General features: G+C 48.7%; 1 protein-coding gene across 6 annotated transcripts in view; it reads left to right on the top strand.

Moving 5' to 3' along the window:
* The window catches only part of PRRC2C (proline rich coiled-coil 2C), a 1,565,218-nt gene that overhangs the window by 1,356,341 nt on the left and 184,919 nt on the right, over window positions 1–23,958 (top strand). For all 6 annotated transcript variants that reach the window (XM_069641251.1, XM_069641250.1, XM_069641252.1 and 3 more), the window contains exon 29: window positions 5,102–5,209. In XM_069641251.1, coding sequence (XP_069497352.1) covers window positions 5,102–5,209 — 108 coding nt within the window. The remainder of the gene's footprint in view (window positions 1–5,101; window positions 5,210–23,958) is intronic.

The following is a 23,958-nucleotide window of genomic DNA, read 5'->3' as shown; positions in this document are numbered from 1 at the left end:
CCTGAGAAATTCTGTTCGCCGCTGCGGGCGAAGATCGTCGTTACTCCTCACGTAGGCCCGTTTGGGTCCTCTAAATGGACTACAGAAAAATGTGAAGGGTGTATGGATCGGCTGGAGCAGATTATCAGTTCTTCTGATCATCCTCCTCCGAAAAAGGCTCGGGTAGACCCTAACCTCCAAATTCAGGAAGATCAGTCTCATGTTTTCCAATAGGAAGACGTGGTCCACATGGACACATATAGAGACATCTATAATGAAGAAGAAGCTTCTTCTCGAAAATTATAAGGAAGATCAACAGGATACTACGGACAACTGGGAGGAAACCCAGCAGGAAGGTCAAGACCCATGGACACAAGATCAGGACTCTGATATTTTGTGCCTAGACTCTCCTCCGTCCACCCCTGCTCGCCAGGCCTCACCTGTAGATGACCAGATGGCATTCAACTTAATGTTGAAAAAAGCAGCTGAATACTTCAAAATTGCCACTCTGGAGGCGGTACCTGAGCAGGATTTTGTAGAGGATATCATTAAAGAAAAACCTCTGGCAAGTCAGTCCATCCCCCTCCTTAACTCTGTTAAGAGACGGGTATCTCCCTCATTGGTGTCACCTGCTCAAACACGGGCAGTGAACCAGAGAGTTGAAATATTATATTGACCTTCTCCTACCGACCCTCTATACATCAAAGGGCACGCCATCCCAGATTCACTGGTAGTGACTACCACTCGAAAGAGGGCAGGGGTACCCCTTGCCACGGGAGAATCACCACCGGACAAGGAGTCTAAGCGGCTGTATGCCCTGGGCAAACGTGTCACGTCAGCAGCCGCATACACCCTACGGGTTGCTAATAATACTACCCAATTAGCAAGCTATGCTGATGCCCAATGGAATTTGCTCCAGAAAGGCCTCCAAGAGGTTCCCGAACCCGCCAAATCAAAACTTCTCGCCATTGTTTCGGAGGGAAGACCGGTTAACCAGAATGTTGTGAAGAACACCCTGGGCACTGCGGAAACTGCAGGCAGGTCTCTTGCTCAAGGGACTCTACTGAAAAGACGCGCTTGGCTGCGTACATCAGGGTTTAGACCTGAAACTCAGGCCTCCCTCATTAATAAACCCATTGAGGAAACTAACCTCTTCGGGAAAGCAGTGGATGAGGCGTTGGCGACAGACGAAGGAGCATGAGACTCTCTGCATCAAGTTACACAAAAACCCTCCTCCCAGAGAGGTGATAACTCTCGGCGGTCCTTTCGAGGGCAAGCCCGTGCTGGTCAAAACAACTACAGCACAGGTAACTTCAACACCAAACAACTCTGGAGAACGCTCAATGCCAAGATTACGCCTCCAGGTAACCCCAAAGCCTGTCCAATGGGAACGGACTCGATCACATGATCAGGGAAATTTTACGCGCTCATGCCGCCTTTCACTGGACCATCTGGAAATCCTGATCCAAGAGGTGGAAGCACTGCTGGGAAAGGACACCATAGAAGCCGTCCCTATTCTTCAGGTAAACAAGGGTATTTATTCAGTGTACTTCCTTGTACCCAAAAAGGATCTCACCATGAGCCCTGTTCTAGTCCTGTGCCCAACGAACAAGTTTATAAAACCCCAGAAGTTTCGCATGGTAACACTGCAGGAGGTGATACCATTGCTGAAACAGGGGGACTTCATGGCAACATTGGACATGAAAGATGCATACTTTCCAATTCAAGGTACTCCCCTTCGGCATCGCCTCGGCGCCAAGGGTGTTTACCAAAGTCCTGGCAGTGGGCTTGCAAACACATGTTCCTTTTTATCACAAAATGTTCCAGGGGAACTCAATCTACTGACAGACTTACTCAGCAGAGGTTTCCCACTACCCATGGAGTACGAATGGCGATTACACAAAATCATAGTCTCCAACGTTTTCGCAGAATGGGGCTTCCCAGAGATCGACCTGTTCACAACTCTGGAGAACGCTCAATGCCAAGATTACGCCTCCAGGTAACCCCAAAGCCTGTCCAATGGGAACGGACTCGATCACATGATCAGGGAAATTTTACGCTTTTCTCCCCTGACTCAACAAGATAGTGCACAAAATGCACCAGGAACCAGTCACCATGATATTGGTGGGCCCCATGTGGGCCCGCCAACCCTGGTTCTCTCACCTGATTGAAATGTACCTCTCCCCACCATTCAAGCTACCCTGTCCGTACAACATGTTGTCTCAGGACAGGGGGAGACCCTACACCCATGCCCACAAACTCTGAATTTAGCAGCTTGGCTCCTGAGATCATAGAGTTTGGACATCTGCAACTCCCTCAAAGGTGCATGGACATACTTGGGGAAGCAAGAAAACCTAATACACGGTATTGCTGTGCCAGCAAATGGAAACGCTTTGTCATCTGGTGCAATTCCAAGGGCGTCGATCCCATCGATTGCTCACCCTCACACATTGTGCTGTACCTAACCCACCTGTTGGACTCTGGGTTAGTCTTCAATTACCTAAAGGTTAATCTGGCTACTCTGTCAGCCTACACCACATCACAACAAAAGGTATCGTGGTGGAAAGTACCGGTGATTAAAGCCTTTATGGAAGGGGTTAAGAGGATTTATCTCCCATCTCTCACCCAGCCCCTGGATGGGATCTGAATGTGGTTTTGACCAGGCTCATGGGAGCTCCCTTTGAGCCTATGCATAAAGCAAGTATGAAAGACCTGATTTATAAGACAGCCTTCCTAGTGGCTATCACTTCTATCAGAAGGGTGAGCGAACTACAAGCTCTTTCTGTTGTAGACCCATTTGTTTCAGTCCACAAAGATAAGGTAGTTCTGCGTACACATCCCAGATTTGCGCGTAAGTTAATCTCAAAGTTCCATGTGAACCAATCAATCGAGCTACCCACTTTTTTTCCAGAACCCTACTAACATGGCCAAAAGAATCCTTCACACATTAGACCTGTGCAGGGCAGTCATGTTTTACTTGGAAAGAATTAAACCACTAAGGAAGACTAAACAGTTCTTCGTTTCAGTTGCACTGGTAGAGAAGGGGATCCTGTCTCTAAATCAGCTATCTCAAGGTGGATTGTCAAATGCATCACACTATGTTACACTCTTGCTAAGTGAGAACTGCCCTTCAAGCCTAGAGCACACTCTACTCGAGGCACTGGGGCATCCATTGCAAATGTTCCCCTGGAGTCCATTTGCAAAGCGGCAACCCGGAGTTCTGTACACACCTTTACAAAACACTATTCCCTAAACACTCATTCTAGGTCTGATTCTCAGGTGGGACAAACAGTACTAAGACTTCGTTTCTCTACTGTTCCTTCTCACAACCCACCTCCAACTCTGGGTACTACTCGCTAGTCTTTGCACAGCATGTGATTCTAAGCAGATTAACAAGCATCAGAAGACATGCATTACTCACCCTAATAGCATTTCTGATGATTGTATCTGCTTAGATTCACATGCGCCCTCGCTACCTCCCTGCTCGGGGTGGAAGGAACATAGACGTCTACTGCTTTCTCGCTTTATGTACTCACTCACTATAGCCTTGGGCTCCCTCATGGCAGAAAAAATACAATTGGCGCGTGAGGGATTTTGGGTACTACACATGTCACAATAGGGATAGTGTTAAACATGCATATGCCAACGTCCCCTTGCGGTCCCTGAAAGACAAGATGCAATACTGCGCGGTTACCATTGGATGTCGGACCATATGCACAGCATGTGAATCTAAGCAGATACAATCATCATCATTACTGCTGCAGGAGCCCATCCAAGGTCTCCCCCCACCCCGCCCCCCCTTTCGTCACCACGACCAAGGTCTAGGAGACCGTGTTTGCAGTCGTGCATCCAGAAGGCGTCCAGCTTAATCAGCTTCTTCACTTTCCAGTGTTTGGCTTAAGAGAAACTTCTCTGAAGCAGTTTGTGTCGTTGGTTTGCTTTTGAAGCACTGTCCTTACTGTTTGAGTGTTCACCCATTTGCAGTTGCCCAGGTCTTACAACCTGTGCCCTCCAGGAATGCTTCTCATAAGCTCCTGAACATTGTGCTAAGAAGATTTGCATCAGAAATGTTGCATTCCTATTGACTCCTGCAGAGTCCTGCATATGCTTATTTTTTCGAGAACACTGACCCTATTGAGATGGGTGGCCTGGACAATTGTACATCCTGTGTAAGGCAAAGGAATACAGAGGATTTCCAGCCAAGTTATTCTAATCATGTCAATCTATAGATGCAGGCAAGTAACATTTGTCTTGTCATTAGGTGAAGCTAATCCTGGAGTATTTGACCAATTTACTCGGTGAAGGAAGACAACGCAAAACTCTTCTGAGGCATCTCCCCTGAGACATCTCCTCTGAAAATGCAACTGACTCTGCCCAACCCAGACTTCATTAATACTGTTAAAGGGACCCACACTGGCATTCCCTTTGTTTGACTAAGCCGAAGTCTGTTGGGCTAATTTCCACCACCACACAGTGTTCTCGGAAAAAAAAGCATATGCAGGACTCGGTGCACCTTACCAAAACTCGGTGCACCTTACCAAAACTCGTAAAAGTGAAGGCAGGAGATAGACTTCGCAATGTACGACTGCCCGAGACAGCAGCCTACCTACTTCGAACTGCTGGCCTACAGCCTGCTCCACTTTGGCTACAGCGATAGATAAACTACTGGCATAACTGCACCAGACCTCAGCATCTGGGTAATATTTGAGCACCCCGACATCGCTCAATGCCCTTGTTATCTTCCTTAGCCAGAGATAGTATGGCGAAGGATGTGTACACCGACGTACCCCACATCTACCTTTTTAATGTGTTTTTGAATGAAAGCTGTGTGCCTACAATGACTAAAAATTTAAACATTTTTATAAATTCGTTGCTCTTTTTCAAAGGGTCATCTAAAAGGCGCATGGACACAATCTTAAATTTGCTTTTCAGGACGTTTCCATTTCACCTTTCATAAGCATAACATTTTGGGAGGTTGTGATGACTTATAAAACATTTTATCAGCTGGATGAAGCTTTTTACTTTCAAGGATGTCTCTCTAAATGTTTCTAAAAATGCAATCTTTCTTACCGTATGCTTGTCCAAATTATAGTTGTGTAAAACCTGAAATCCCTTCCCATAGGCAAGACAAAGTATGGGCCAGCCTTCAAGTCTTTATTCGGGACAAGTGCAACAGCCGACTCAGACCAACTTCTACAATACTGCACAGTCTCCAAGTGCACTGCAGCAGGTAAGTGCCAGTGACTTGTCTGGTTCCTTTTTAGTTGAGCGTTCTCTTGTTGTTCTTCCTTAGTTGCATCAGAGCAGTTGTCTATTAAACTATAAATATTGATATCACATTTTGTACCTTATTCCACGTAATTTGGTGCCTGTTGAATTGTAAAGTAACTTTTACAAATCTTCTCCAGCATGGGGTTTGGCATAGATTCATATGCTCATGAATATTCCCTGTCATCAGACCGGGAATCATCGGTAAAAGAAAGTTTCACTTTCGTTTACAAACTATCTTTCTCCTATAAAGCAATCACTGAGCTCTGGTTCATACTGCCCCCAGCCTGTCGATTTGTGTAAAAAAAAAAAAAAAAAAAAAACCTGGGATTCCTAATGGAAAACAAACTTGCTCTGGTGCCACAAGTTAACGCTATAACCAAGAAATGCTTCTTTCTCCTGCGAGCAGTAAAAAGGATCCTACCATTCCTGTCATTCGCCAACAAAACACTCGCCGTCCTCCCTCTCGTCACGTCCAGAGTAGACTACGCCAATAGCCTTTATCTGGGCATGCCGGAACGCCTTCTAAAAAAATAAAACTACAACACATACAAAATGCGGCGGCCAGACTTCTCCTGAAACTACCCTGAAGAGAACACATCACACCAGCTCTGAAAACACTACATTGGCTAACAATAAAAGAGCGAATCAAGTTCAAATCAATGTGCATTACGCACATAGCAAACCATGACCAAGGTGCAGAGTTCCTAAGAGACAAATTAAGCCTACAACACCCAACAAGGATGCTGAGATCGAGCAGCGACATCGTTTGGAACAAAAACTCTACAACAAAAGAACATTCGGAGGATCTTCTTTCTTTCATATCGCCCAAAAAACTTGGAACGAGCTACCAAAGAACGTACCTAACACAAGAAACCACCTACTAGTCATAAAACTCCACAAATCCTGGCTCTTCTCCCCATTACTAGAACGCCTATGGGGGCATATACACAGCAGAAACAATGCAGAGTGAAGAAACTGATCCCTCCTCTAAGCCATTGCCCATAAACAGAAGTTGAGGAAGAATAATCTACGGCATATCAATTTACCAACTGAGATATAGATTTGATAGGACGATACCAAAGATTAAACACAGATGGATCGGGATGGAAGGGCAAGGACGATATATCAATAACAGCTTGGCCTACAAACTACACATAGGCACCGATGGAACACCATCGGAATTAGATAGTAAGGGAGTCGTTGACCGCTAATTTACAGCACCAATACCGGGGGGGGACAAGACACGACCCCTCCCATTACACCAAGCTCAACATAATGCAGCTAGGAACGCGCCACGCCATCACTCATAACAATTAATGACTTGAAAGGAAAGTAGAAAATATGCCAACCTACAGGACAGCCGGATACATAGAACAGGATTTATATGGACTAAGAAATATAACCCACTAACCCTATGCTCAAATCTGTGAATACCTAATTAACACAAAAATCCACACAATCATCTTCTTGCTCAGCAAACCACACGCACGTCGCCACTCCACAACAACAAACGCATAAGCCACACCAACAGCACACAAGGTCTTGTTGTCCGATATCCACACCAAAGCTCGGCGCACAGTGAAAACCGAACTGAAGCTGCCAACAGCACACAACTTATCTCACTTTCCTACACCACCTTCACCCGACTAACACACCCCACCTTCTTGTTTGCAGATCCGCCTGGGGGTCATATCTGTTGATGACGGCGCGGTATAAATACCTTTAACATTAACTGTTGTGACATATGCAGAGTCTGAATAGATGGTGACACACTGCCTTTGAGAGGCTCTCAATGAGAGGGACAAGTTCCGCTGCCTGAGCTGAATAATGCATAGGTAATCTTTTCATGATCAGAACTTCATGCTCCCCCACGCCCTCCCTTTACCGCTCACCTCTGCTGCCCCTGTATGCCTGTGTCCCATTTCCTGGTCAATTGTTGATGACTCATTAACATATAGCGTCTCTCCTTCGGTCGCTGCACTGTTTCTAGCTTTACCCTCCTGTTCACCCTCGTATGTAGCACAGTCATGCATTTTCAGGTCCCCATCAGTGGATACCTCTGTCAAAAATGTGGCGGGATTCACCGTCCTACACCTTATTATATGAATGAGGTTTGGATATTATAATCTCAAATGCAGAGGATCTGAGTTATCAAGGACGATTTAGACCGTTTCAAAATGTGGAAAAGTGAATGTTCCACAAACAAGCTATCAGAGCATCCCACGACAATTGTGTAACTTTTCTGTATTGCAAATGCAGCCACTCTGAGTGCTTGTTTGCACGTGAACTGTCCCTGCATGACTGAGTAGAGCATCCCACTATAAAAAGACAATGGCTTGCAGCTCATTGTTCTCTTTTGGGTCAATACTGCTGTCATGAGCCGTCCATCAGAGTGGGAAAATAAATATAACTCCTTTGTATAATCCGGAGTTGCTAAAACAAGGGCCGTGCAAATAGCTTCTTTCAAGTCCTCAAATTGTCTATTCATTTCTTCAGTCCATTCCAATATACAATTTTTTGTCTTCTGTCCTTCCCTGAGACTTTGTAACAGTGCCTTGTGTAGGATGCGTAGTCTAGGATCCATGCCCTACAATATTTACATAAGCCCAAAAACTGCTGCATTTCCTTGACCGTGCTGGGCCAAGGGGTGGCAAGTACTACCGCCGCCCTGTCTGGTAATTATTTTTTTCTGTTTGCAGAAAAAGGTTGCCCCAAGTAAAGTACCTCCTGTTGGCAGTATTGTAGCTTCTTTTTATCTGCCTAGTACCCTTTGTGAGCCAGCATTTGCAATAGAATCCCTCCTGCACTGATGTTCATTTTCTCTACATACCTGCACACCTACACACCTGGTGATTGTGTGAATATTTCCAAAGTTGGCATGGAGTACTCTATTACAAATTCTTGGACTTTTTCAGTACCCTTGAGGCAATCTTGTGTGCTCGAAGCGCCGTTGACCATGTGCAAACGCAGTGAGATACCAAGTAGGATTGATAAGAACGCATTCTTCAGATCCACCACTGTGAAATATGTAGCTGTATTTGGAATGCTACATAGGATTGTTGCCAGATTTGGGAGTACCGGAGACAACTCCTGCACCACGTCATTAAAAGGACGTAGATCCTGGATCATCCTCCAACCACCACCTGTTGCTTTCTTGACGGAGTATATGGCTATATTACATGGGGACGTGGATGTCACAATGATCCTGAATAGTACCTTTTATTCCTTCCTCCGCGTCCCTTGACAACTGGTACTGCCGCACCTTCGGGAGTACTGCTCCTGACTTCAATGTAATCTGCACTGGGGTCACATCTCTCAATAACCCATCATCATGTGGCTTGACAGTCCATAATTGTGCTGGCACATATCGCATGTCCTCAAAAAATAGACCGGGTCACCACTGCAGTTAGGGAGCATTGTACTTTCCTATACTCTACCATGATGTCACAGGGGGTGCAGATTTCCCAAATGATCTCCCGATTTTGCTCACTGTCCTCAAATAACTCCTCAATCATTTCCTTCAATTGTACTGTAAGGTCTACACATAGTACTGTGCGCCACTTGCACCCGTCCTGGTCTGTTCCAATCAGGACTATTTTGTCTGACACTACTATTCCTTGCAAATCTAATGACAATATTGTCACTGCCACCATCTCGGGTGGTACCATGGGTCGTAAAATAAAATCTGTGGGCACTCGCCAACATTTTGTTACAATTTGAGGCACTGCTTTTGCTAGTACCTTGATACCATAGACCAAAATGTCAGAGCACAGGAATCCCACAAGCTACTGACTCCCTTGCCATTGCATGGATTATTACCATTGCTCGAGCTACAGACATCCCTGGAGTGGAACACACTGCCCCTTGATCTGTGAATGATATAGTTACTGAGCGGATCCCTACCCAACAAGTTAACAGGGGATCACTCTGAATTTAACAAGGGGGCTCGTACTACCTTCCCTCCCACTTTTATATCCAGCTCCTCAATGTATGGAACCATAGAAATATCCCCAGGGGAATTCCTGCGTGTAGAGAGATTTACCTGATAATGGAAAGTTCCCCTCCATAATGCATGACTTAGTTGCACCTGAATCTACCATAAATACCATAAATATAAATGGCTTGTTTCCTAATTTCACCTCCACCAAGGGCTCCTCTTCAGGGTGTGCGGATGTCAATAGGATTGGACAAGCGAGTGCTCTCTGTGGGCTGTCCTAATCAGAATATGCATTTGTCCCGGGGAATGAAAAAGGGCTGCCCTGCCATTGTAACTCCTTGGAATGGGGTGCCTGTTCCCCCTGCCATCCTGTTAAACTGTGTTCCCTCACCCTGCTGCGGTTGTTGCCCACGTTGCCCTTGCTGTCAGCCCCATAAGGGAACTGATTTTGACCCCCTCGCCCAAATTCCTTGAGGCCCTTGGAATCCCTGCCCTGGAGGTGATGGCCCATAATTAAATCCCATCCCATGCCTGTTCCTGCTTTCCTTTGCGAAATGCCCCCATCTCCTGCAATACCAGCATTGTGATGTTGCCATTCCTCCTCCCTGGGGCCCAAAGCCTCCTGCTCTTGCTCCTCGAAATCCTCCTGTTCCCCTTGGCGCTCCTTCATACTGCCACTGTGGATTGGGATACTGTCTTCTCCGCACCCCATTCTCCCTATTGTCCCTGTCCTCCTTCGCCACATAGTACCTCCTCAGTGGTACTCTGCCTTTCCTCTCCTTTCCCCAGAAGCTCACTGTCTCCCAATCTCTGGTTCTCTTTAGGCTAGACTACTGTAACAGCCTCTTTCTAAATCTACCTGCCTCTACTCTCCGCCCTTTACAACTAATCCAGAACAGAACTGCAAGACTTGTCCTTGGCCTCAAGCCCTGAGATCGTATCTCTCCATCTCTGAAATCTCTTCATTGGCTCCCAGTGGATGCAAGGATCAAATTTAAAACCCTCTGCATTGTTCACAAGGCTTTCTGGGGCCTGGGTCCAAAATACCTTAAACTATCCCTCTATAAATACCTCCCCTCTGGAGCTCTTCGCTACTGTTCCTCGGGGTCTGTCTTTTTTCAAAGAAACGAGCTGGGGGTAGATCTGTCTTCAGCTGCGGCCTCCATTTGGAACAACCTCCCTGCCACTCTGAACCTTGAGGAGAACCATCTCCGGTTGGAAAGCACCTCAAGACCACCTTCTTTGCCTCTGCATTCTACCCTGCTGATCTGTTTTTCTCTCTTGGCACTGTGCACCTGGCCACCCTCTGTCCCCAGGGCCCAGGTACCTGCTCACCCTGCCAGCCTCCTGCACTGCTTCCGGGCCACCCCTTGCACTGAGGTCTGTATCTGTAACCATAGTCCCCCACCATGCTCTTCTTCTGCACTTACCAGTTCTAACCTGTCAGCTAAACCTAGCACTTGCCACTTTCTGGCTGCACTAACACTGTTTATCGCCTTATTTATTTTATTTGTGTTTCTCCTCTGTTCCCGCACTTTCCACTTCTCTCCCCTTGCATGCTCTTTTCCCTTTTTCCCTTCCTATGCATTTGCGCATTCTCAATTTCACTGGGCCTAGTAAGATTGTTGTTTTTGTTCTCCCCTGTCCCCCTCCCGTGTCGCGCTCTGAAACACTTGTTTATGAGCACGATATAAGTAAAATATCATATCATATATCAATTGTGGCATTCACAATTTGTTGTGTTTCCTGTCCTTTCCCCTTGAGCCGGTGCTGTCACTGGTGCTTGGATGACAACCTTATATAGTTTCTTTTTCCACTAGTTTGGCCTCATCCGTTTGCCACTTCTGGGCTGTCTCCCTGTCCTGCTCCTTGATTCTCTTACAATGGTGAACTGTTATACTTTGTATCTCCATCCACCCTTTGGCTTCAACTCCCACAATTTTATCTAGTGCCTTCTGGACCTCTTTTGGTAATCCCCTCTTTACAGTACATTAGAAAAATGGTATATAATGGTCTCATTGCCCTCATATTTCAACCCTCCACATTTCCTGTAACTTAAGAATAAACCTAACTGGGTCCTCATCACCCATCGTACACTGCATTAAAGAATGTAAATCGGGGGTATCTGGGTACATTCTTCGTAGGGCATCCTATACCCTTGCCCTTACCTCATTAAAGGCTGCTCAATCATGTTAATTATCTGCAAGACTTACCCCAGGGTACCCAGCCCTTGTCCATATGGCCGCAGCCTGGTCCCCAACTATGGCGACCAGTAAACTCTTATGGTCTCCTAGTGCTAAGGCTACCCCTGCTATTTTGTTTTTTAAATTCATAGATCCATTTACTGGCACTGGCTGCAAGCTGGGGGAAAGCTTTAATTATTTTTGTCCATTTGAGGCCATGGCACATACTGCGTTATCCCTACTCCTTTATGTACAAGAGGCATCTGCATGTCTGTTTTGTTTCTACCCCTTTTTTTGTATTCTTCTGCTCTTGTACTACCACCATTAAATCTGGTCAATTTCTCGGTCTATCCCTCCTCACTGCCTCCTGTGGCGGGGATGGGTTTCCCGCCGCCTCCTCTCCTTGACCTCTTTCTTGCCATGCCTCTTCCTCATTTCTGCCACCTTGATCTTCCCATTCATTTTCCCTTGCTGGTTCGACTTCTTGGTGCAGGACCGTGCATACACTCTTCCCATCAATCTTTTTCGACACACATTTCTTATTGCCCTACTGTTGAATCTAACCAAAAAATCTCCTGACCTCCAATCCTCTATTGTCTGCACCAGTACCCTTATTTCTGGTGTTAACTTCTTCACATTTTTGTAACCTGACCAATCCTTCCTGCAATGCTCTTAACTCATTGTTTATTTCAGCTTGTGGACCCCCTGGGTACACTGAAGCTACGTTCATATTAGCGCTTGTGGATGGGTTATATGGAAGTGGAGGTGCAAAAGCTGTTGAATCTCCCCCACCCCCTAGTTGCTAATCCCGATAATCCTGTTGACACTCTCTCTACTACTGGAGGCCGGTAGACTGTATTTTTATACCCTTCTGCCGCTTTAGACGTTACAGGGTATAGCCCCTTACATTGGATCTCTTTCTCATCTTCCTGATCTTCCATATCCTCAATCGCCAGAGATCGAGAATCTCTTTTCTTTTTTGGAATTTTTTCCCCTTATATTTTGCTGCTAAAAAGATGGACATTTTTTCTAGCATGTTTCTGTTATGGGAACCCTGCTCTGGCCAGGAGCAAGACACCGCCCTTCCTTTGTTTCCAATACCCATTGTGTATGATATTTATCCTGTCACAATACAGTGGCAGTACCCTATGCTTGTGTTTTATTGGAGTTTCTTCCCTTATAATGTTGCGGGCGTCCCTAATGCTTCACTTGGACCTTACTGCTATGCTGCGCACGCTGCTGCTTGTTAAACAAAAATACAGATAAACCCACTTTTTCGCCCACCCCCTTTATATTCTTTTCCACTTTGTTTTCACACACACGCACCGCGACTCATCCACCTTCCATTTTTAGCACAAAAGAAAGCAAGAGAAAATATACAAAATAATGGCCAAAATCCCGGCCCATACCTTATACCAAGCCACTACCCATGTCCTTGTAGTAAGACCTACCCAGCTTTTTTAATATGCTGAGGATCCCATTGTTTTTATCGTCCTAAAAGAATGTGTGGTACTACCTTCTCAACCTATTCTGGCTGAGGATCCCGTACCTCTCAGTCTTTATAGGCTGAGGCTCCCTTTTTCCATTATAAAAAGTTGAAAAACAGAAATACGCGACAATTTCAATACATAACCGACCTCCTATCCATTCTGTACTATAACATATCAAAGGTCCAATTCAATCTATACCGTAACACATCACCAAAGGTCCTATTCAATCTAGGTCACTGACCTTGTACTTCATCCACACCAGCATACTGTCATACATACATGTCCCCTTGTTATCTCTTACAAGAGTATACTCACATGTGCACTCGGGGTTTCCCTCAGTTACGAAGTCCCATTATTGGCCTGTCTTTCTTTCTGGAGCCACGCCCCTCTTTAGTGAGCAGATAAGATTTCTATTAAAATGGCTCCTACTAAAACGTTTCAGGAAACCCTGGGTTTTTTGATTTAGGGGACCGGTCGCTATTGATGGTTGTGACTCCTTCCTGGTGACTAGGCCTGGGCTATGCAAAGTACGGGGGAAAGACTGAGGTTACGTTGTGACGACACCGCTGTAATGGTGGCCCTGATTATAAGAGTGTCCCATAATTAAGCTCACAAGAATAAATACACTTCTCTAGAGAAGTAAGGCCAAGAGTCTATCTTTTAAGCATAACCCATTTAATTTTACAGAAATGAGGATGGGAGCAAAGAACCCTGGTCCTTGAACGGACTTCTGTCCCTTTCTCCTGCCACATTGATGCCAGGCAGGGGTTTGTATACTCCTGGCTTGCTGCAGTTGTCACTGGATCCAGGCCATAGCTCCATCCCAAACCGTCCTGCTTCCATACAAGGGATGCTCCAAAGTCTTCCTTTCTTCATTGTCAGCGATTTCTGTCAGGGCATGCTACTTTACATTTTGCTACCTTACATAGAAACACACTGCACCCCTGCAGACTTTTGCAAACCTTGAGGCCTAGCCCCAGAAAAACTAAACATTCCTACAACTAATTTTCATTCATTCTATCCATACTCCACTCATTCTACTCTTGTTTTTATCTGGTCCTATAATCTCTTAAACCTTATTTTCATAATATTGCATTGTGTGCATCAATATGCAAATCCATTTGAGCCTGCATGGGCTCTTGACGGGCAGCTGGTCAGTGAATTTGTGCTGCTAGTGCTAGCACGAACATCGCAAAGCCCATAGTCCAATTTTAGCACAGGCTGCATTCTTTGCTGGAAGTGAGGGGGAGTTTTTGACTCGTACCGTATTAAGATTTTAGAAATGCATAGGATTTGACATTTACAAATGTATTAGTCTAATCGTTAATTGTGCTTTATATTTAAACAATAACTGACCTTTTTCAGTGCCTGTCTGTGTATGTGATTATATTTGCATGAAAAAGCTTTCCCAGTGCCCCTCCTCCCCCATTGTAGCACCTAAAAGAAGTCTTGCCTAATTCTAAAGCACTTGGGGGTGAGGGAGGACCCTAGTTGCTTCCCAACCAGAGGCACCCTACGCCTCCGCTCCAGCCGGCAGTGCCCCCTCGCTCCCCTTTAGGGATACGGAGATGGATACGGCGACGACGCACCAATGATGTTGGAATCTCTCTGCCTCAAAGGGCTTCTCCCCCGGATGAAGTGGGTTCCTTCCACTCAATGTTCGTCCACGCATCAGAACTCACTCACACTGGAGTAGATGAAGGAGGGTTTCCTGTATCAACGTCGGGAGGCGAAAAGGAAGACCATTCAAATGGATTGTATCCTCCAACGCATTCCACATCTTTGACATGTAATGTCCATAGCTGTGGGCGTCCTGCATCATTGGCATTGGGTTCATGTCCCTCGAAGGCCTCCGTCGAGGGTGACGTCACAGGATGTTATAAATAGGACGCACAGCGCCCATAGCCTCAGTTCTGTTTTTTCCGCAAATGTGTTCACTTCGTGAGACTCGGCGCGCCTCGTGTGTTTTCTTCATAGAAAATGGCTTTCTCTTCGACCCCTCCGACTCCGCGGTCTGGCTTTAAGACCTGCCGGGACTGCAAGTAGAAGTTGTCGCTCACCGACCCTTACCACATTTGTTTGTGGTGCCTGGCCGAGTCGCATGACACTGACTGCTCGAAATGCCACTGTCACTGACTGTCCAGGCCTTGCGAAAGGGGAAGCTCCAGGTAGGTAGGGGCTTGAAGCCTGTTAAGTCCTGTGCTTCCAAGTCCAAGGGGAATTCCACTAACGACTTGCAGGGCGACTCTCCGCGTCAGGGGATTCCCGGGGATCTCGGTCCCAGAGTGGTTCCTGCCACTTGTCTTCCTCGTCCCGGCACTCGCGGAAGTGCCGTCACCGGTTGCCTTCCCTGTCCTCCTCGGAAGATGGTACCTCGAGGAAGATTGCGTGCCCTACAGATCCCTCGTCTCCGGAGGAATGGGCGCGTTTAAGAAATCCATGATAGCTATTTTTTAATCGCAGGACACGGGTCCGGTCGTGCCTTCTGACGAAGCCAGCCAGGATCAGCCTCATTCCGTGGGTCGCATGCCTTGGGGCTCGCGACGCGACACACATCGGGAGCCGTCGAGGTCCCGTACGGACAAGGAATCGAAAGGTCGCAAGAGACGCGTCTTTAGGTCTAGGTCCTCGTCTCCAGTGAGACCGCAGCAACCTATTGAGGGTGTGGGGCCGGCGTCGACTCGTTTGGCACTGTCTGTTCGATTCGGACATAGACGCCTTGCCGTCGTATCCGCTCACGGCGCCGTCGGCACCTGTGTCGAAACCGAAGCCTTCCGCGATCGCGACATCAACGCTTTCGACGTCAAAGCCGTCAACGCTATCAGCGCCTTCAGGGATTTTTTTCTCAATTTGCAGTGGAGTACCCGTACATCGTGGATCCTCCAAGGAAGGCTAGGTCAAAGTCTGTGAGGCCGGTTTTGGCCTCCAGGCCCTCTTCTGTCACCAGACCTGGGTTTCAACCCCCTCTGGATGATATTTATGAGGAGGAAAGGTCTGAGGTTGAGGAACCTGGTGACCTTGATGATGATCCACTTTTTTCTGGAGACAGTCAGTTGGGGGAGTTGAGGCAGTCACTCCATGATGCAAGTGGACTGGACACTTCCCCGGAAGTGGAATTTGGTAGACCTGAGTCTGGGGCTCATGCAGAGTCTTCTTATAGGAGACTCATGGCGCGAGTCTCAGAGTATCTGGGTTGGTCTAGTCCTTCGGAGGACTTTGTGCAGGATGATCTGACGGGACATCTTGGCTCAAGGTCCGTCCTCTGACCCTGTGTTGCCATTTCATCTTTCCCTACAGAAAAGGGTGGCAGCTGCTTGGCATTCCCCAGAATCTATTCCGGCTGCTAATAAGTCTTTGACCACTTAGCCACAAAAACTTGGAACAACATCCCAAAAGAAATAAGAAACACCCAAGATCACCTAAAATTCAGGAACTCACTAAAAACCTGACTCTTCAACACCACTGACTCAAACTGATAACCGTTACAGAGAAAAGGATGGCTAAACTGGAAAGGACACGGACAGCCACAGAAATGACGGGGAAGCTCTCGCGGCACCTGGGCGGGTGACACCGGATAGACTGGAACTCAGGCAAAACGCAGTCAACTACTCCACCCACCCCTTAGTTACCACCAGGTACCTCAGTGTTGTGGAATTGCAGAGATCTTGGCAATTAGCACACAACCTGACTTGTTGACATTGGCAGGTGCACTGGCCACAGGAGTATGAAGGGAGGACAGGTGGGGCTATGAGAGAGCCTGATGGAGGCGGCGACCAGAGGATTAAGGAACCTTCAATGTCAGAGGGACCCGCATCAGGGGAGACGACACAAGCCCAGCGCCTCAATTCAGAATAAAGATGCCAACTAACCAACTCCACTAACAATTTCCCCTCTGCATACACCTCTCACATTCCAAACCAACACAACCAAAACCTACAGCACAACAAACCACACAAACTTCACTACATTGCAACAATAAAACAAAAGAGAAATAGACTCGCACAACAGTACACGACGACTACCGGCCGCAAACATCCCAGGTCCAGCCAACGGACCCACCGGGCTGAGGCCGCCAACAGCACATCACTGCTCCCTTGCACTTTTCCTGCTTCCCCCCACTAACTCAACCTCCCCTCCTCTTTCAGAGCCACCAGAGCACCAGGGGACTACTCCGGTGGTGATAGTGCGCGGTACAAATGTCCTTTAACATTAACCAAGAAATATCGCCCTTCCGTTAGCGGCCCCAGCTATCTATCTAATCACCCCACTCCCGAGAATTTGGTGGTTCGGGTGGCTACGGCCACCTCGAGGCAGGCGGCGTACCCTGCCATCCCTCCGTATAGGGATGACAAGCGCTTCGACGGTTGGGCCTGGAAGGTATTTTCTGCTGGGAGAATGGCCCGGAAATTGGCCAACTCCACGTGTGCCTTGGCAAGGTTTTAACACACTCTTTGGAATTGTTTCTTTGGCAGCTGAGCATATTCCCGAGGGGGAAGAAAGGGATGGGTTCCTTGCTCTCGTGCAGGACAGCAAGGATGCCATGTGTGAATCCCTTCACTCAAGTTTGGATACGGCTGACAGTGTTAGCCGATCCATGGCTGCAAGCACCGTTATCCGCAGATTTCCCTGGTTGCAGAAGTCTGGGTTTGCTCCGGATGTGCAGGCCCGGCTTCTCAACATGCCCTTTGATGGCGCACATTTGTTTGGCAGCAAGGCTGATAAGAGCCTTGAGAGGTTGCAGAGCTCAAAAGCTGTGGCACAATCTTTAAGCGCCGCGGTGTCAACCTCTGCATTTTCATCCTAGGGGACAGCAGTGGAGGGGAGGATCCTTTAGTTACTACTACGCCTTTGGTAAGACGAGAGGGGCCTCACGTCAAAGGGCCCAGCGAAAAAGTACCCGTGGTGGTCGGGGAAATCATAGTGCCAAAAGCCACTCAGGCAGCTGCCTCTTTGTCTTCAGGCACTGCCGCCTCTGCTTCCAAACAGTAGTGAGGCCATGTCCCATGGTTTGCCGATTGTGGGCAGACTGTTTCAGCATCTCGAAGAATGGCGTGCCATTACTTCAGATGCGTGGTTTCTGGACACCATTGCCCACGGCTACTGCCTTCCCTTCCTTAAGCGGCCTCACAACAATCCACCGGGGAAAAACTCTTTGAAGCTTCCGGATCCGCTCCTTGCGCAGGAAATTTTGAGCCTGCTTGAGAAAGGCGCTATAGAACTGGTGCCTGTAGCGCAGAAGAACAGGGGATGGTATTCACCATATTTTTTTATCCCAAAGAAAGACGGGGGATTGAGACCTATCATGGACTTGCGTTGGTGGTACAAACTCCTCAGGAAGGACAAGTTCAAGATGGTCACTCTTTCTCAAGTCCTCCAGGCCCTTCAACTTGAGGATTGATTGGTGTCTCTGGACCTCAAGGATGCTTACTTCCATGTGCCGCTTGTTCCCGCGCAAAGGAAGTACCTGAGGTTTGCGGCTGGCGACTCGCACTTTCAGTTTCGGGTCCTGCCGTTCGGATTGACCTCAGCCCTCAGGGTCTTCACCAAGCTCATGGTGGTGGTGGCGGCAGCGTACCTCAGGCGAGGGAGGGGGGGAATTCACGTCTACCCCTCCGTGGACGACTGACTGATCCGGGCGCGCTCTCCTGAGTTAGCGTTGGATCATCTCCGAGTCACCTTCTGCACCCTTAACAGGCTGGGCTTCTCCCTGAATTTCAAGAAGCCGCACCAGACTACTTCCCAACAGCTCCAGTACATCGGGGCTGTGTTGGACACGTCCTTGGAAGTGTTCACCTCCCAAGGTAAGGGCTCATCACATTGTGCAGATGGTGGACAAGTTTCAACATGCCCAGAGTCTCCTGGCTTTCGAATTCTTAAGGTTGCTCGGCCTCATGGCATCCTGCATTTTTCAGGTGCCCGAGGCCCGGCTGTGGATGAGATCCCTGCAGTAGGCACTCAAGATGCAGTGGTCGCAGTTCTCAGCCAAGATGTCGGATCCCTTTCAGATTCCATTCTCGGTCTCCCAGGATCTTCTCTGGTGGGCCAACGGAATGAACCTGATGAGGGGGGGAGGACTGTTTTGGCAACCGTGGCCGGAGGTGATGGTAGTGACGGATGCTTCCCTCACAGGATGGGGCGCTCATGCCAACGACTTGACCGCCAGTGGTCGTTGGTCTCCGTCGGAGTCCAGACTCAACATCAATTTGTTAGAGCTGAGGGCCATCAGCCTAGCCCTGAAAGCGTTTCTGCCCTCTGTACGGGTGAACTGTGTCCTAATCATGATGGACAACACAGTGACCATGCATTACCTCACCAAAAAGGGGCAGGGGAGAGGGTCACTTACTTCCGTTGTGCAGAAGCAATGCAGCTCTCGTTCTGGGCCATCCAGCAGGAATTTTCGATCTCGGCGGTACATCTGGCCAGAGACGACAATGCGGCGGTGGACGCTCTGAGCAGGCAGAGCGCGGTCTCCCACGAGTGGGAGTTGGCTCAGGAAGTCCTTCAGGAGGTCTTCGCCCTTTGAGGTACCCCGCAAGTGGGTCTCTTCACCACCAGTGGCATCCGGAAGTGCGAGAGATTCTGCTCAAGGGAATTCCCTCCAAGAAGATCCTTAGGAGACGCTTTGTGTTGGAATGGTCATTCCCACTGCTGTACGTGTTTCCTCCAGTGTTTGCAGAAGTCGGTTCCCACATGATCCTCATTGTTCCGGATTGGGCCAGGAGAGCGGGGTACCCATACCGTCTGGAAATGTGAATCTGCCCTCCACGCCTTCTTCCCCACCGAGGATCTGCTCTCTTTCTTGCGCACGAGGGGGGGGGCGCATTGTGTCAGGTTCTCCATCCAGAGGTCAAGACTCTCAACCTTCATACTTGGTATCTGAAAGGTTGAGGTAGAAGGATTGGGACCTCCCGGATGACGTGATGGAGGTGTTGCTTTCGGCCAGGCGGCCTGCAACAAGATCCCTGTCCCGTTGAGATAAGTTCTGCGACTGGTGAAGGGATCACAGTGTTGATCCTTTTTCAGTGCTCCATTCCAATGGTTTTGTCTTTCTTACTTTCTTCGGCCCACAGGGGCCTTCAAGTATGGACCATTAAAGGTTACCTGACGGCACTTTCTAGCTTTAAGCACTCGTCTGAAGAATGCTCTTATTTTAAGATTCCTTTGATTTCTCCATTTCTTAAAGGACTGACGAATGTGTTCTCGCCGTCCCCTTTCCAGCTGCTGGTTTGGTATTTGAATTTAGTTTTGAAATTTCTCATGGGTGCTCCGTTTGAACCTTTGCACTCTTGTCTTTTGAGATTACTGTCCTTCAAGACTGTTTTCTTAGTTGCAGTTACTTCCGCTTGCAGAGTGAGTGGATTGCAGGCACTTTCATCTACGCCACCCTTTACTGTTTCACAAGGACAGGGTTGTACTGCGAGTATGTCCCTCCTTTCTACCTAAGGTAGTTTCTGAATACCATTGGAGTCAAAAGGTGGTTCTTCCATCTTTCTACCCGCCTCCTCATCCTGGTGAGGAAGAGGAGCGACTCCATAGGTTGGATCCTCGGAGAGCTCTGAGCTTTTACATTTCTAGGATGTCCATGGTCAGAGTAGACGATCAACTCTTTGTAGGATATGCTGGACACCGATTGGGCCAGGCTGTTAACAGACCTTGTCCCGGTGGATTATCCTCACAATTACGGAATGTTATTGATTGACGGACCCTCCTGATGGGTTGAAAGCTCATTCCGCTAGGGGCGTGGCTATTTCCACCGCCCTCCAGCGGGGTGTTCCTATTAGGAATATTTGTGATGCCGCTACATGGGCTTCCATCCACACTTTTGTCAAACATTATTCCCTGGATACAATCCATGGTCAGGATATGGCCTTTGGGAAGGCGGTTCTTTATTCCGCAATCGGATTGGTTACTCTAAATTATTTTCCCTCCTCCATTTACTGGTACTGCTTTGGGAGTCGGTCAAAGATGTGCAATGCGTTCAAAGAACAAGTTACTTAACAACTGGTAACGTACTTTTGACTGGATGTTCCTCCAACATTCCACATCGCCCTCCCAGCCTGCCCCGCCAGAGAATTTCCTATGCGATTGCAGCTTCCGGTTTCCACAAGGCTAAGTGCAGTCCAGCAGGCAGACTGGTGCCACACGTTCTGGGGAAAAAATGTAAACTGAGTCTACGGGCGCCTTGCGTCCAATTTTTAACATCCTGTGACATCACCCTTGATGGCGGCCTTCGAGGGACATGGACCCGACGCCATTGACGCAGGATGCCCTCTGCCGAAAAAAGTTTCCGAAGTGCACAGCTGTGGACATTACATGTCAAAGATGTGGAACGCATTGGAGGAACATCCAGTGGAAAGAACGTTACCAGTTGTTAAGTAACTTGTTCGTCTGGCGTTGCCCCCCTTCCAACCTCCCCCCTGGACGACGTCTGGTATGAGTGCCGCTGCTGAAGAGCCCCGCCTCAGTCCTGGCAAAGAGAGACTGGCTAGAAAAGAAATACAGGGTTCCAGAGTCTGCACCTAAGTGTCTGCGGTCACAGCCATCATCGGACTTGATGGTATCAGCGGCTGCGCTGAAGAAATCGAACCCGTTGTCCTCAGCCTCCGCTCCTCCGGACAGCAAGGGCAAGAAGTTGGATGCTGTGGTTAGAAAAGTCATTACCCAGTGCAGACGATGGCCAATGCGGCAAAAGCTTTGCCTATCCTAGCCAGGTACGACCGGGAGTTATGCTACAAGATGGCCCCGATCCTGGATTTCCTCTCCAAAGACAAACGGGACGAGGTGATGCAGATACTTAAAGGGGGCGAGGTGGCGTTGTACCACACCATTACCATGGCCCTGTACATTGCGGACACTGGGTTACACCAGATGGGAAATGTCTTGTGGCTCTGTCTTCGTGGCTGGCTTAAGGCCACCAATTTAAGGCAAGAGGTTCAGACGAGGGTCCTAGACATGCCGTTCAGAGACCACCTCTTCTGAAAGGCCGTCAATGAATCTCTTCAGGCCATCAAGACTGACAGACGGCCCGTGCCCTGGGCACGATGCAACAGCACAGTCTGTCATTTAGGTCCTCAGCAGGGAATTCGGGCAGATCTTCAAAGGGCTTCAGTGGCGGACCTTCCTCTTACCGCCAGCCCTCCTGTTCCTCGATCCAGGAAGCCCACAGGGGTCGTTCCAAAGCTTTTGGAGGTGGCTGTTGTGAAGGCACACAAAGCAGCGCGCTAGCCTCCAAGCAGGACTGAACCGGCCAAGACGTTGGTCCCCCATGCCTGCACCCCGATAGGAGACCGGCTGTTGATCTTCGTCAGCATGTGGGAAAACAGCTCCACCAATAAATGGGTGCTGGACGCTCTCACCCATGGACACACTTTGGGGTTTCAGCGAGTGTCCACGTATACCACTGTTGGCTGAAAGGAGCAACACATCCTTCAGCTGCTGCTGGAGATTCGGGCCATGTTAAAAAAAATAAAAAAAAGTGGAGGGGGGTTGGGGGATCGATAGAACTGTTTATGAACCGACTCCGGAGCTCTGAAGTTTACTCAAGATACTACTTAGTAAGAAAGAAGACTGGGGGCTTGAGGCCCATTCTTGATCTACGACGACTCAACCAGTACTTAAAGTCCCAAAAATTCAGGATGGTCCTGTTGCAGCACGTGCTCGGCCAACTGGCGGTGGGAGACTTCCTGTTGTGGTTGGATCTAGAGGACGCTTAGTTCCACGTCCCCATTCACGAAAAACAACAAAGGTTCCTGCACTTCGTACAGGGGAAACATTACCAGTTCAAGGCTCTTCCCCTTAGGACTGAAGTCGGCACACATTGTCTTTACGAAGTGCCTGGCACCGGTGGCGGCTCATCTGCGCCTACAGGGAATTCATGTGTACCCATACCTCGACGACTGGCTCATCCGGGCCAAGTCGAGGAACATCACAGTCGATCACATGGAGAGAACCGTCCGGCTGCTGACAGATATGGGGTTCTTGGTGAACTATGCAAAGTTCTCCTCGACTCTATCACAGGACGCGCTGTTCCTAGGGGCCTGGCTCAACCACGAGGTCCTGCCTGGCAGCCCCCTTGGTAGAGAGGATAGCAGCCATTTTGGGCAAGGTGCAACGGCTGTTGGCACGGAAGATCACCACAGTGAGGACCATCAAGTTGCTGCTCGGCATGATGTTGTGTATCTACCTAATCGGGCTCTGCCGGTTGCGAATGCGACCCCACTCCAGGAATTCCTGGACTCCCGTTGGATCCAGGTGTCTGGAAGCTTAAAGGACAGGTTTGTTCTCGACAAGGAGTTACGTCAAGCGGTAAGGCGGTGGGGTGTGCGCACCAACATCGCCGGAGGCACATACTTCCAGTGCCCCTGTTCCACCCACCCCCATACAAGGAGACAGTCATGATGGGCGCTTCCCTGGAGAGCTGGGAAGCCCACGCCAGGTCTGTGGCTGCCAGAGGGGAAGGAGCTCCACATCAAATTCCTGGAGCTGTTTTGGGCCCTCAAGTAATTTCTTCTGCGTCTCAAGGGCATGGTGGTGAATGTCTTCACAGACAATACCACCACAATATTTTACATCAGGAAGCAGGGGGGGCACTACCAGGTCCCCAGCGATCTCTAGAGAGGCGCAGGAGCTGTTGCACTGGGCCATCACCTGGCAGGAGTAAAGAACACTGTTGCTGACTCTCTCAGCAGGGAACTGCGCTCTTGCCACGAGTGGGAGCTTTGGTAGGATCAATTGGACAGCATTTTCCTCAGGTGGGGCAGACTCCAGATCGATCTATTTGTGACATCGATGGACACCCGAGTGCCAGAGGTTTGCCTGCATGTTCCCACAGCCGGGAAGCACGGGGGCGGGTGGCATTCTGCTTCCAGTGGGAAGGCCTGTTCCTCTATGCGCTCACTCTGTTGCCTCTACTACTACGAGTAATCGTTCAACTCAGATGGTGTAGGCGCAGTATGATCCTCGTCGCACCAGCGTGGCCGCAGTAGATCTGGCACACGCACCTTCTCAGCATGTCGGCGGCACCTCCGCGGCCACTGGTAGCTTGACTAGATCTGCTGGCCAGGGAATGAGCTGCCAATGTGCACCACGAACCAGGATC

Source organism: Ambystoma mexicanum, chromosome 1q, assembly GCF_040938575.1.
Source record: "Ambystoma mexicanum isolate Mex_15411 chromosome 1q, UKY_AmexF1_1, whole genome shotgun sequence".
Classification (NCBI taxonomy): domain Eukaryota; kingdom Metazoa; phylum Chordata; class Amphibia; order Caudata; family Ambystomatidae; genus Ambystoma; species Ambystoma mexicanum.
The sequence above is the reverse complement of the archived record's forward strand: the minus strand, read 5'-3'. Positions and strand labels throughout refer to the sequence as shown.